Source organism: Polypterus senegalus, chromosome 15 (assembly GCF_016835505.1).
Source record: "Polypterus senegalus isolate Bchr_013 chromosome 15, ASM1683550v1, whole genome shotgun sequence".
Classification (NCBI taxonomy): domain Eukaryota; kingdom Metazoa; phylum Chordata; class Cladistia; order Polypteriformes; family Polypteridae; genus Polypterus; species Polypterus senegalus.
Genome location: NC_053168.1, coordinates 54,643,423 through 54,658,709, shown reverse-complemented (window position 1 = coordinate 54,658,709; position 15,287 = coordinate 54,643,423). Strand labels below are relative to the sequence as shown.

Below are 15,287 nucleotides of genomic sequence, written 5' to 3'. Positions count from 1 at the left end.
AAAAGCACAGGGCACCAGTGGTGCATCTGCCAATTCTGGTATTCTATAGCGAATGCCAATCGAGCTGCATGCTGCTGGGCAGTGAGCTCAGGGCCCATTAGAGGACATGGGGCCCTTGGGTCACCCTCATGAAGTCTTTCTGGTTGTTTGGTCAGAGACATTCACACCAGTGGCCTGCTGGAGATCATTTTGTAGGGCTCTGGCAGTGCTCATCCTGTTCCTCCTTGCCCAAAGGAGCAGATACTGGTCCTGCTAATGGTTTATGGACCTTCTATGGCCCTCTCCAGCTCTCCTAGAGTAACTGCTTGTCTCCTAGAATCTCCTCCATGCCCGTGAGACTGTGCAGGGAGACACAGCAAACCTTCTGGCAATGACACGTATTGATGTGCCATCCTGGAGAAGTTGGACTTCCTGTGCAACCTCTGTAGGGTCCAGGTATCGCCCCATGCTACCAGTAGTGACACTGACTGTAGCCAAATGCAAAACTAGTGAAGAAACAGTCAGAAAAGATGAGGAGGGAAAATGTCAGTGGCCTCCACCTGTTAAACCATTCCTGTTTTGGGGTCATCTCATTGTTGCCCTCTAGTGCATCTGTTGTTAATTTCATTAACACCACAGCAGCTGAAACTGATTAACAACCCCCTCTGCTACTTAACTGACCAGATTAATATCCCATAAGTTTCATTGACTTTATGCTATACTCTGATTAAAAAGTGTTCCTTTAATTCTTTTGAGCAGTATATATTTTAGGTCCACAAACCAATGCAAAAGAGATGATGTTTGTAGACTCGTTTCTCCACAAGGCTTATTTTTGTCACAGCTCCAGCATCCAGGATTTGAATTCCATGTTTGACCATTGTCTGTGTGTAATTTGCACATTATCCCCATGTCATGTTTTTTTCTCCAAGAACTCCAATTTTCCTCACATATCAAGAAACGTTTGTGCACTTGGTTGGTCCACAAACCATTAAAATGATTAATGTTTGTAAAATGGTTTCTTCACAAGGCTTATTTTGCCAATTAGAGAGATTGCATAAAGTTCTTAATAATACAGTATAAAAATGAAACTTACTCAGTCAGTCTTGTGTTTAATGTTCCTAACTCATGTACATCAAACCAGCCCATGTGTTGATGAAGAACTGCATAAAAGAATTTTTCACGGATCCTTTGTGTCTGTCTTGAAGAGCTCAGCAGAAATGTTGCTACCTGAATTGTAGCAAGAATTAACACAAAAATCCAATGGTGATGAAGTAATATGCATTTCTGGCAAAAAGAGAAGATAATTTTAGTTCAGTTTTTTTCTTTACCAGTTACATTTTCATATATTTTTCATTGTAAAGACCTTTTTCCTTTCTTTACAGTAAATGTAACTAGATGGTATTCCATTTATGAAGCTTTGTGCAAGTCAGCTTTCAGATTATCATAATAAAGAATTAATGTCTCATTAAAACAGTGGCCTTAATATAAAAAAATACATAAAATATTATAATCCACTGTTTTTGCAATCAGTGAAATAAATTAACATTTAATTTTTATGGAGTACTTATACTCAGAAAACACTCCAGAAACTTAACATTACAGTAGACCTTTTCAAATGGATTATATAGAATCTGAGCATTTTTGATAACTTTCCAATATATTCTATTAGGGACCCAAAAAATGAAGTAAGAAAGAAAATAATACCTTGTCATAGCTGCTTGAATTTTCATCCCAGTCAGTTGAGGGCAGTCTGGGCTACTTGCATTCAGTGTGGAGTTTACTGTTTAAACAAATCAAAGTGCAAGTAAGGGACAAAAGTTTAAAATCACATTGACAACATAGACATAATGCAATTTTAAGTAGGGAGGAATAAATGAAACAAATCAGTTGCTTGAGAAATTATACTTTTTTGGTGTTGAACATCTTTTAATAATGCACAACATACTGCAAGAAAAATATCCAATATTTTCATAAAGGCAGAATTTTGAAATCAGGCATGTGTTACATCTTTGCTTATAATTTAAATCCATTGAATAACTGGTAAATGTATTACTGTAGAAGACCTATGATTGGAGTCTACTGTACAGGTAAACAATGAAGTCTAAAAAATATCAAGCTATATTTAAAACTTTGTAGTTTAATCTTGTGTTACATGGTTATACAGTGGTTAGTGCTGCTGCTTCACAGATCTGCCATACTGGGTTTGAAACCTTGTGGCTCATCATTATCCATGCAAAGTTAGCACATTCTCAGTATTCTATTGCGTGTGTTTCTTTTTCTCTCTGAGTATTCTAGTTTTTCTCCTAAATCCATGAAAATGTTAATATTAGGTTAACTGGGGATTCTAAAGTAGTCCCATGGAGGTGTGATTATGTGCATAGGTGGGCCTTGTGATGGCTCAGGGCTGGTTTCTGCTTTGTTCCAGAGAGGTAAGGATAGACTGGACCCTTTACTACCCTAAACTGGATTAAGTCAAGTCTGTAAATGTTACATTAAATACATGCTAAAGGCTATAAGTTGATAAAAGTTAATTGGTTAGATAACTATTTAAATTGAAAATACATAAATAAAACATACATACTTTAATTTGGCATAAATTGAATAACGTAAATATACTGTATAATAAATATAGTATACAATTTCAAGTGTTCTGTATATTTTAAACTTACTGTATGCAGTACTGGGTAGAATAACGGTATGATGGTTGGGATTCTTGCCTCACAGGTAGCTCCAGAATCCTGAGTTCACATCTCATTTTAAGTACATTACTCCCAATTTTCCACCCACATTCCGGACACATGCATGTTCATCTAACTGGCAACACTAATTTGGACCAGTATGACTGAGAATGTTTGCATGTGTGTGAATGCTGTGCAATAGAGTGATGCCTCAACTAGGGTTTGGTCCAGCCTTGTGCATAATACTACCAGAATAGACACCAGCACCCTATCATAACCACAGTATTTGGCATTAATAACAAAATCTACATGTATAATATTGTGTTTTCTGACAAAAACTTAAACAGCAGGTAATTTTTTGTTTGTTTATTAATATAATTATGAAATAACAGAGCAACAGATTATATATAAATATTAGATACCTCACAAATTTGTCAAAAAGTACATAAAACACCCATTATCAAGCAAGTGCTTGTAACAAATAAGAAAAAAAAGGTTAAAGAACCCTAAAGAATTGACAATTTCATTAGTGCTGTAACAGATATCAACAACCATCCTTAATACTAAAACTACCCTTTAAAATTGCATGACAAGAGAACAAGGCAGATCTTACCTGTGATATTTACTTGTATGCCACTGCTGACAAAGCTATCAGTCATTTGTCCAAACACAACGATCATAATCGGTAGTGCAACGCCATGTGCTGCAGAGCAGACTAAACCTATTATCATCAATATGATATCCAAAGTATCAGCATAGTGGAACTGTGTATTTAAAAACAAAACGATACATTAGAATGATAATCATAAAGATGTCAAATTTTAATTCAGAATTATTTTAAGAAGTACATGCAGATATTGGATTGATGTTTTTGACCCTATTATTTTTTTCTGACAAGTACCTCAGAGCTATAATAAATTATTTTATAGTAATTTAGAAACCCTTAATAAATGTTTATATTTTGCTTTTATGCCCGCAGCTTTTCTGTAAAAAGTATTAAGTTGAATATGATTTCATAAAGTAAATATCTTTTGTACTAAATGTATTGCAGTGTAGTTTATTATGTTAATCAAGAAAAGATGAAAATCTGTACATTTATTATAATTAACCAACTACAAAGCCAGAGTGTAGGGTCCATAATTCATTGAATAAATGACTTATACTAACCAGCTGGAATATTCCCACTGACTTTGCAAGTTCTTCTTTTTTATTTTTCTTCCTGGAATTAAAAAATATGTACAGTATAAGTACAAGTTTGTACAATATTTTAGTGACATGGTGGAACTATTCAGATAAGTCATAGAGTGTCCTCATTTGGTCACTGTGTAAAATCAGCCAATGTTCTGTGCATATTTTCTGGCACGTCAGTTTTCTTCTAACATCACTTGTTTGTTGACCCTAAGATAACCCTATATCAATGAATATACATGTATGTTGCGAGTCTTTGGCACCTTATCCAGAATTTGATCCTCCCCCATTATTGATGGTGCTAGAATAATCCCAGTGAACCTGAACTATATTCAGAGTTTTAAAAATGTGGGAACAGTATGTATAAGCATATTTAACATTTGAAGAACAAAAAAAGAAGAAGCATTATCTAAATTTATCACTACATATTCAGCCTAAAATCAGCTTTTGTGCATTCCCAGATAGAAAAAAGTCCATATATTTTTACAAACACTTTGGTATTCATTTTTTAATGTAGTATTTAAAACTTGATAGTCTTTTTTGTGACTTAATATCAACTGTGAAATTACAAATGTTGTCAGTACTGTATATGGAGTAATAACCCAGCCAGAGGGGATGCACAAACCAGTGTGTTTCTTTGTGCTGGTCCCAAGCCCAGATAAATGGGGAGGGTTACATCAGGAAGGGCATCGAGTGTAAAATTTTGCCAAATCAATATGTGGACAATACAAATTCCCATACCGGATCAGTTGAGCCCCAGGTTAACAACGACCGCCACCAGTACTGTTAGTCAACAGGGTGCTGGAGGAAATTGGGCTACTGTTGGCCGAAGAAGAACAGGCAGGAGGAAGGTAAAGAGAGTGGAACTGAGGGTAGGAACTTTGAATGTTGCCAGTATGACTGGTAAGTGGAGAGAGTTAGCAGATATAATGGAGAGAAGGAAGGTTGATATATTATGTGTGTAAGAGACTAAATGGATGGGGAGTAAGGCCAGGTGGATCGGAGGTGGATTCAAATTATTCTATCATGGTGTTGATAAGTGAAGAAATGGGGGTTATTCTGAAAGAACAGTATGTGAAGAGTGCTTTGGAAGTAAAAAGAGTGTCAAACAGAGTAATGATTATGAAGCAGGAAATTGGAGGTGTGGTAATGAATGTTGTTAATGCATATGCCCCACAAGTTGGGTGAGCAATGGATGAGAAAGAAGATTTTTGGAGTGAGATGGATGAAGTGTTGAACAGTGTACCTGTTATGATGTTACTATTACGTTGTAATTGATATTAATGCAGCTAAACTCCTCCCTTGATGAATATGACGACTTGGAGACTGACTTGACACAAGGTGTACACATTTCCAGTTTATTAATAAAGAGCAGGTGTGAAACTACATGTAAAGAAATATAGTATTTAGCATGCAAACAGTTTGATAACTGATTTAAACTATAAGTAGCAGTACACAAAGATAATATTTTACAAATATAAACTTACTGGCTATGCTACCATAGAATTAAACAGGCAGGATGAACTTCGCTCTATATGTTTGTGGCAGATACATTACCTACATCAGTAACGCCCCACTCTAAGGTGGCTCAGGAAGGACAAACGTTACAAAGCATGGATATCTGAACACAACAACCACCCACAAATGGAAATGGTCAATAATTAAGCACTTTACCCTTCCCAATAAACATGACTGTACCCAAGGGACAGAAAGTGGTGATTGGAGCGGATTTCAATGGACATGTTGGTGAAGGGAACAGCGGAGACATGGAGGTGATGGGTAGGTATGGTGTCAAGGAGAGGAATGAAGAAGGTCAGAGGATAGTGGATTTTGCCAGAAGGATGAACATGGCTGTGGTGAATAAATATTTTAAGATTAGGGAGGAACATAGGGTGATGTACAAGAGTGGAGGAAAATGCAAACAGGTAGATTACATCCTATGCAGAAGAGTCAATCTGAAGGAGAATGAAGTGGTGGCAGGGGAAAGTGTAGTTAAACAGCATAGGATGGTGGTCTGTAGGATGAAACTGGAGATCAAGAAAAGGAAGAGAGTGAGAGCAGATCCATGGATCAAATAGTTGAATTTGAAAAAGGAAGACTGCAAGGTTGAGTTTAGGGAGAAGGTGAGACAGGCACTGGGTGGTAGTGAAGAATTACCAGACAGTTGGGAAACTACAGCAGATGTAATAAGGGTGACAGCAAGAAGGGTGCTTGGCGTGACATCTGGACAGAGGAAAGAGGAAAAGGAAACCTGGTAGAATAACGGGGAAATACAGGAGTTCATACAGAGGAAGAGGATGGAAAAGAAGAAGTGGGATAGTCAGAGAAATGCAGAATTTAGACAAGAGTACAAGGAGGTAAGGCGAAAGGTGAAGAGAGAGGTGGCGAAGGCTAAAGAAAAGGCGTATGATGAGTTGTATGAGAGGTTGGACACTAAGGAGTGAGAAAAAGACCTGTATTGGCTAGACAGTGGGACCGCGTTGGGAATGATGTGCAGCAGGTTAGGGTAATAAAGCATAAAGATGGACACATACTCACAAGTGAGGAGAGTGTGTTGAGCTAATGGAAAGAGTACTTTGAGAGGCTGATGAATAAAGAGAAGTAAAGAGAGAAGAGGTTGCATGATGTGGAGATAATGAATCAGGAAGTGCAACTGATTAGCAAGGAGGAAGTAAGGATGAAGAATGGAAAAGCCATTAGTCAAGATGACATACTGTACCTGTGGAAGCATGGAGGTGTTTAGGAGAGATGGCAGTGGAGTTTTTTATCCAGATTGTTTAATGGAATCTTGGAAAGTGAGAGGATGCCTGAGGAGTGGAGAAGTGTACTGGTGCCGATATTTAAGAATAAGGGGGATAAAATTGATGAGCCACAGCATGAAGTTATGGGAAAGAGTAGTGGAAACTAGGTTAAGAAGTGAGGTGATGATTTGTGAGCAGCAGTATGGTTTCATGCCAAAAAAGAGCACCACAGATGCGATGTTTGCTCTGAGGTTGTTAATGAAGAAGAATAGAGAAGGCCAGAAGGAGTTGCATTACATCATTGTGGACCCGGAGAAAGCATATGACAGGGTGCCTCGAGAGGAGTTGTGGTATTGTACGATGACAGAAAGATATGGAAGAAGATGATCTGCTGTGGTGACCCCTAATGGAAGCAGCCAAAAGAAGAAGTGAGTATATGGAGAAATACTTTATGTTACTGATAAAGGAGAAATCAATAAAAGTGTATGCAAAATGTAGTGAAATGAGGTGCATTTCAACTGGTGTAGTCATTGAGATAATTAAGAAATTAACATCACAGGATAATTAAGACCATATATAAAAATGCTTTACAGAGATGTTGCTTCAATTGACATTGGCATATAATTTAGGCGGTAGGACCTCATTGGTTAGGGCCAACTCCAGACAGAAGTTCAAATTCCCTGACTGTATGTCTGTGTACAGTATTGATTTGAGATGTTAGAAACAAATAGCCCCAGGACTATAGATTACTGAGATGCAAGACTAAATAAATATAACGTAAACCAGAATGAGTGGGTTTCATTATTTATGAGTAGCTATTTAAGAATTTCACAGAACATCTGTGGAAGAACAAGTACAAACATATTAAATATCAAAAGAAATCTTTAGGCCCAAAAGCTTCTTTTCTAAAGCGAAAAGTCTTGTGGTACTATCACAGGGTAAGGCGCATTTCTTTGGCATAGTTTAAGTTCTCTGATTCATTTTCAGTATCAGGTGATGTCACATGACCCAACTTTTCCAGAGACTTTCAGTTGTAGCCTTCATTTACATAATCTTAGTGAGTTAGAGGAAGTTGGAGGCACACTCCCATGTTCCCGTTGAACTAAAGTAAAATACCCAGTGACTCACTCCCATGAAATGAAACAGGTTGGAGTGGGCTCCGTGTACATGACAGCTGACAACCAATGAATACACCTCCGAAAGTACAATGCATAGAAGGCAGCGACAAGAAATAAAGAATGCAGGAGCTTTGGACCTCACAAACAGAACAGAAGTTCAGCTGTCTGATGACTGGTGATTTATGTACCACCATTCAATGGAAAAAATAAATAAATAACTAAAAGAATCAAGATTGTTGCTTAATTTACCACAGCTATTAGCCCTTCATAAAGTGCTGGAATCATCAGGCAGCACACTTCTGGCTTTAAGAAAAAGGGGAGAGCACAACTGTGCTGGAAGATGGGTACTCAGTCAATACATGTAATGTGGGCAACAATTTCAGTCATTTAAATTGACATGGTCTGGCAACAACATCAGCGACTGCAGCTCAGCATATCGGACATTCCCCACAATTAGAAGTTGGGTAATGTGATATCGGCTTTAGTTACACAGATTGGAGAAAACTGTAACTTGTTAATTGAAAATAAAAAAAAAAACTAATGATAGTTTTTCTTATAGACCATTTTGGTCACTGCAAAGTTCTTAAATTAGAAGAACAACTTAGAAGAAATTTTAATGAAAATTGAAGTATTATTTATAACATCTTTTTATTAATATCGCTAAAGATTTTATAGTACATAAAAAAAATAAATAGGCAACATTTATAGGTAACATTGTTAAGGTAGATCACTCATTATTAGCATCTTTATTATTGCTAAATTTTATTATTCAAGTGATTTTTAATCAATGTAAAGCAAATTAGTTATGGACACTTCAGAATTTTTGTTTTAGCAGCTTTTGGAATGCATCAAAATTCATTAGAAGTTAAACACAAGGCAAACGAAAAATTGAATTAGTCAATTAAAGAAAAGCTTTTTAGGAGTTCATTAAACTATATAGAAGTTTTTGTTTCAGCCCGTACATTACAGGACTTATATGCAACATTTATCAAAGGCCTCATGTTACAAAGCACCAGTATCACATGCACTTATTTGGCAAGTAAACACATAAAAGTAGAAGCAATTTACTTTTTCTTTTTGTTGACATTTTCTGAAAATTCCTCTTCATTTTCTTCTTCTTTTTGGAATGACGGGTTGTCATACACATGGAAAATAGAATCTAAAAAAGTTCAAATTATTAATCAATTTAGTGGGATAGAACTGCTGTTATAATAATTGTAAGTATTTTAAATAGCATTATATTCAAAGAAACTTCAAAAACTTATATCGGGTGAACAGTGCACAGTAAAATACCAAAAGAGCAAAAACTGAAAACCTTCAACAAATGTCAAGCTCATTGGATCAAGAAATAAAAACTTACCCTCATTTTCTGTGTTTCGTTTACCTTCTTCAGACATTTCTATTTCACTGTAGATATTCTGCACAATCATTAAACAACAATATTAAGAATGTTTCATAGTGCTGCCCTTTACACAACAGTTAATGTTTTATCAACTTAGATAAAATGCAGTATATACCATATGCAAGATATATTTTTATATGGCAAAACCTTTATAGCCACTAGTAAAAACCCTACATAAATTCTAACAACTTCTTTAATCCATGTATTAAACGCTGTCCTATATATAAATTCACATAAAATTAGCTTCTAAAAAGTATGCAATATATTTTTCATTTTGTGCATGGCATAAATTGTTTTTTAATTCAAAATGCAAACAATGAGACAAAATAAAGGATAATAGTACTTCTGAAATCTTAATAATTGTGTTGCCTATAAAACAATTGCCATACATCTGATTTTTGGCATTTTAGCCAAATGCTTACATATTGTATCCCATGAGAAAACCTTACAAAATGTCATAAACATTGAAATTCTACTACAAACTTTGAGACAATTTGACATTTGTATATGCCAGTCAAAGGACTTTTACAATAAAAAGAAAAATAATCTTTCAAAAATATGTTAGAGTTCAGATGTGTATACTAAAAATCATAAAATATATATTTTTTAATAATAATTTTATTTTAATCATTCAATACAAATCGATCAATTTTTACAAAAAATAGGATTGAGATTGGAAAACAAGTTGACCCCCACTCCTCAGAGAGAGAGAGAGAGCGCATGGCCAACGGGGTAAAACTTAAGGCTTGCAAATATAAATTAATTGATGAGTTTAATGGGCCAATAGAGAGGAATGGAGAAGAAAAATAAATGAAGAGATAATTGCTTCCTCGGTGCATTAAGAGCTTATACTAAAATATTATGGATTAGATCCTGCCAGGTTTTGAAAAAATCTTCTTTAAAAAAATGCAGAAATAATGACAAATTATTGAAGAAGCTCCGATGTAACAGGAGTTATGTATAGTTGGGAGATAAGATGGAGGCAAACAACAGTGAATAATTGAGAAGTTCTTGGAGATGTAATTGATCAAGCCTAGAAAGTTAAGAACTTCAAGAAGTCAAGCTATTTAATGTACTACACAAAAACTGATGACCTGTGGCCTCATGCATAACGCTGTGTGTAGAATTCGCACTATAACATGGCGTAAGCACAAAAGCCGAAATGTGCTTACGTTTACGAACCCATAAAACTATAGCCTCACCAGACTATGGCACTTCATGAGTAAAATTGAAAGGTTTGGCTAGTTAGACTCTAAGACCATGACCACAGGCAAAATAGGAGGTTCAAAACCAGAACCTAATCCCAGATAAGGCTCATAACCTCTTTGTATTTTCTGGTCCTGGTTAAAGACCTACAACTATGAACATGAAGCAAATAATAGACAATAGCATCTAAAACAGAAGAACTACTATGCTTCCACTGCATGTATTTAATAACGACATAATATCTATGCATGTAAAAGTTTATCCTATAGGCACAGAAAGTGGTTAAACTACATGTTTAATAAGCCTTTGAATATATTTAGATGATATTAGATTAGACTTGATAAAAGTTATTATTCCCAAGGGAAAATTTAGATCCACATAAACAGAAAAAGGTAATGACTCACAGGACAAATAAAATCAATCAAATATGCAGTTACTATAATTAAATGTAAAAAGAAACATATTTTTGCAATCTTCTCAGGAGCTGATAAGGCGATCTTGAATGAACTTCTTACGTAAACCGTCAAGGATTGTTATTCAGGTCACACCACAGAATGTCACCTCAAACATCCAGCTATGCGGAAAGTACTTGCGGAACAGGATAGTTCTCACGGCAGGAATTGCAGTTTATTAAGTATACATTAATGGCAATGGCTTTGAAATTTAATATCAAAATAAATGAGTTAAAATAAAACGATTTTCTGTTTTACCAATAGCTGTTTTTTACTTGTGAAATAAAACGATTTCCTTCAGGAACAAAAGAAGCCCTACTAAATGACTAATGACTTTTCTGCTAATTTCTAATGCTTTGTGCTTGAAATTTGTTGGTGGTGGGATGTGGTCTGTTTGGTAGCCACGTGTTTATTTCAGTAGCATCTTATTCACTCTAAAAAGGTTCAGCTAGAAAGTCGTCTATAATTAAAAAAAGTGTCAAGGTATTACACAATTTTCAAAGTCGCCACACAACATACGAAAATAGATGTAATGAAATTAGTCTTGGTAGAAGCTGTCTTTAATTGCTATGATTTTCAATTGAACCGATGATTATAATTACTATAGTTTAATTTACAATTTTTTATATTTATTTTTTATTTTCATAGCCCTTGAAATACTTAAAACTTTTTAAAGTTTTCATTATTGCCAGTGATAGAATATGTTGCATAAACGCACCAATATTATGTAAGTTGCTTTTTTACGCATTTGAATAGACTGCCAGACCCAGTAATCCCATTTACTGTAACTGCCCACAGCTACTTCACCAACAGAAAGTGAGACCTTTGAGGAAAGCTGTGTTGTATTTTAAGGACTTGCGCCTGGCGCAGCTGCTGCAGACTGCTGCTTAAAGTGGCGCTTAACTTTAAGAAATCCGCTCAGAAAATGAATGAATTGATGGTTTGATAGATTAATTTATCAATCAATGACATCAACTTAAAGAGCTCAACAAATGGGCAACTATTTCCTGTTACCAATAATCCATCCATCAATTTTCGGAGCCCGCTTATTAATAATACATTCATTGATTAGATACGCTAAGGAGATAAGTAAAACAGTGCCCATGAAAATCTTATAAAACATTTAACTTAATATTATATTAGCTACTTTTCAGTTCAAATACTAATTAAGCACAATAAAGCGTCGACTCATTCTTGGTTTAATTTGTAGCTGCTGTCATTTAATAATTTGCAACGTCGATCTTTGCATTGGATTTATCACTTCACAGTGGTAGCACGTGTATTAATATACTAAATTCATGCTTCTGCAGGCTCGCGTTGTTTCTTGACGTCCGAATAACCATTCCCTACGAATATATTGGTTACCTGTTGGCTTGCTGCTTAACGGGAGCGACTGCTTAAATGCCGGCTGCTTCTTCTGATGACTGTTTCTCACCGCATTCACTTGTTGTGGAGAAGCTCCTCTCGTGTTAAGGCGGAGGGAATGGTGTTATATACATCTAGAGGAAGGGATCTAATTTCAGTTGTGACTTACGTATCTTACATTTCACCTACTGTGCTCACCTAGATTAACAAGTTCAACAGAGTTTAAACTGGCACCTTTGCCAGTTAATATAGGCTATTTGTGAGGTACACGATAGTCATGTACATCAAAACACCTGGGAGCGGTTGCGAGTTTGATATCACTATAATAAATGTGCAGCTTAAATTCACTTTCTATAACAATTAGAACAGACAATATCTTTATAGAATTAACACATATACTTATGGGACTAAAAATGTTTCTTGGTAAGACTTAAAAATTTAAATAATTACAATACTTTAGGACAGGACTCAGGCATCACAAAATTATGTCACGTGAAATATTTTCAGACTTTATATATTCAGTCTAATATTACACTAATATTTGCAAAAAATGTTAAATGTGTTGGCAATTTAACTTGCAAAACATTACAGAAGACAAAAACTAATAAAAATAAGTATCCATTAATAACTATTTACATAATACGTTGCCTTACATATTTTGTCCATAAGGTCTCAGTTATTACTGCTTCTAAATTAACGATTTAGTAAATTTGGAAACTAATATACTGCTGATCACATCCCATTCTGATTAATTTTACTTTGTTTCTTATATACATTGAAGAAAGTATACATTAATTTATGCATGCCCAAGCATTCTTTTGCCCATTACTTTGCACCAGTAGGTGTTACATTTCATGATTGACTTTCACCTGTATAAATGAATGTCAGTGACTTGGCTATTACAATTTATTACAACTTTGCACCAGTAGGTGTTACATTTCATGATTGACTTTCCCCTATATAAATGAATGTCAGTGACTTGGCTATTACAATTTATATATTTTAATTGTAGGCTTGTATGGATGGATCAGCTTACAGTTTACATGAATGCTTTTGAGGCAAAGGTATATCAACAGTTTCAAGTTAACATAAACCTTGCTTTTTTCAGACCAGGGATTAAGTAAAGGCATATTTAACATATTTACATTTATCATATTTACTCTTTCATTAGTCTTTATAGGGTGGTATACTGGTGTAGTGGCGGTCTCGCAGTAAGAAGACCAGCATTCACATCCCCCGCATGTAGTTTGCATGTTCAACCCGTATCCACACAGGTGTCCTCCAGATGCTCTGGCTTCCACCCAATTATATACGTTAGATGGACTTGTGACATTAAATTGTCTCTAGTGAGTGTGTAATGAACTGTGATGGACTGGTGCCCTGTCCAGGGATTGTTCCTGCCTTGCAGCTTATGATTGATAGGATAGGCTCCAGCCCCCTGTGATCCACCTCAGGATTTAACAGGTTTAGAAGAATAAGTTATATTAGTCTTTTTGAAATTTTTAATATAAATTCTAAGTGCTATATAGAAAATGCTACTACCCAAATACTACTCAGGGGTATCTAAAACTGGTTTCAGATTCTATAAAGATAATTGAAGATAACATTGATCAGTTGATCTTTTTTCTGACTCCATTATGCTAGTTTAGAGACATGATTCTAGAGTCTATGTCAGCACTCACAGACAAAAGGGATGAAACACACCTGTTGAACAGCACAAGTCCATTGCAAACTCATTTGCTCACACACCCATACACACTCAACTTCACTCGAACATCTTCAGGATATGGGTGAAGACTGGAATTACTGGAAAATGAAGATCAGGCAAACACATTCTTTGGGGAAAGGAGAAGAAAGAATGTTCTTAGGTAACGTGGAAATGCAAAATTTCTTAAATTGTGCTAATTTAATGATAGCAAAATTCCTATGTGTGACTTTCAAAGGTTAATTTAACATCGGCTGTTTCGTTGTCTACACATTAATTTTTTCACTGCACCTTTTTTACTCCAGTTATCCGCAACAAAAGTCACATTCAAATATGAAAACACGCCGCATCTACCATTGACTTAATTTCAGATAAACGCATGGCAGTCACAGCTTGAAATTTTCATGGTATGAAAGAAGCAGAGTGGATATATGAAGAAAAGAGTGAAAAAGTTAAAATGCAAGCTTTTTGCAAAAAATATACAAAATGAAATCAAATGCATGAAAAACTGTAATCAAGCAATTTTCAATGCTGCACCCCATTTGAGTTTATTATTGCATTATTTTTTATGTTTAACTGCAATGTAATCGTTCTATATATAAACTCAGATGTCTGCTTCTACGTCTGTCTGCTTTTCATGAAAGAAATTCTTAACAGATTTAGATTGGGTTTTTTCTATAATTTGCTTGAACATTCCGGTTGATTTTGTGACTTCTCTCATAGCACTAAGAATCATAGTTCGCTTGCAGAAGCAATATATTCGTGCTATTCCGAGATAGAGACTGCAGGTGGAGGGGAGGGGGAAGTGTGACATCAGGAGTAGGGAGCTGGGCTGGGCACTCCTCGCTGTCCTGTTTCACTACTACGAAGGCGAAGCTGCAGGGGATGACTAGTATTAAATAAAAGGAAAAGGGTGAATACATAATTCAAAAATGTGATTCTTTAATAAATAAAATAAATGCCAGTTGTGCAATATCTCTTATACCATGTGAAAAAGTAGTTGCTCCTTTGCAATCAGGTAATCTGTAATTGTACAATTTTTCACAATGATGAGGAATCTTTTTGGTTAAACCAATAACATTGGCATTGAGTATAGTTTTAGTGCATTTCAAATGAAATGTCAGATTAGTTTTCAAGTTCGTGGTTAGTGATCAGGGGCCTCATGTATAAACGGTGCATATGCACAGAAATGTTGCATAAGAACTTTTCCACGTTCAAATCGCGATGTATAAAACCTACACTTGGCGTAAATCCACGGACTTTTCCACAGTACCTCATACCTTGTCGTACGCAAGTTCTCCGCTCTGTTTTGCAGACTGGCGGCACCCAGCGTCAAAGCAGTGCTACTGTTCCTGTGTGGTTACACCTTATTTTCCTGACACGGCTTTATACAGTGGTGTGAAAAACTATTTGCCCCCTTCCTGATTTCTTATTCTTTTGCATGTTTGTCACA

The 15,287-nt window shown here is 35.6% G+C and overlaps 2 protein-coding genes across 3 annotated transcripts in view; one reads left to right on the top strand and one right to left on the bottom strand.

Annotated features, from left to right (window-relative positions):
* The window catches only part of LOC120516128 (ATP-dependent translocase ABCB1-like), a 506,684-nt gene that overhangs the window by 140,876 nt on the left and 350,521 nt on the right, over positions 1–15,287 (top strand). The window lies entirely within an intron of this gene.
* Positions 699–12,255, bottom strand: LOC120516129 (ATP-dependent translocase ABCB1-like). 2 transcript variants are annotated; one of them, XM_039737590.1, is made up of 7 exons: positions 12,130–12,255; positions 9,065–9,122; positions 8,773–8,863; positions 3,825–3,876; positions 3,271–3,421; positions 1,684–1,759; positions 699–1,263 (listed from the first exon to the last, which is right to left on the bottom strand). In XM_039737590.1, exons 2-7 carry the CDS (start codon positions 9,099–9,101, stop codon positions 1,224–1,226), a joined length of 447 nt encoding a protein of 148 aa, XP_039593524.1. In that variant the 5' UTR covers positions 9,102–9,122; positions 12,130–12,255; the 3' UTR covers positions 699–1,223. The 2 variants fall into 2 exon arrangements, with proteins under 2 accessions (XP_039593524.1, XP_039593525.1); XM_039737591.1 differs by having other exon boundaries at positions 699–1,206.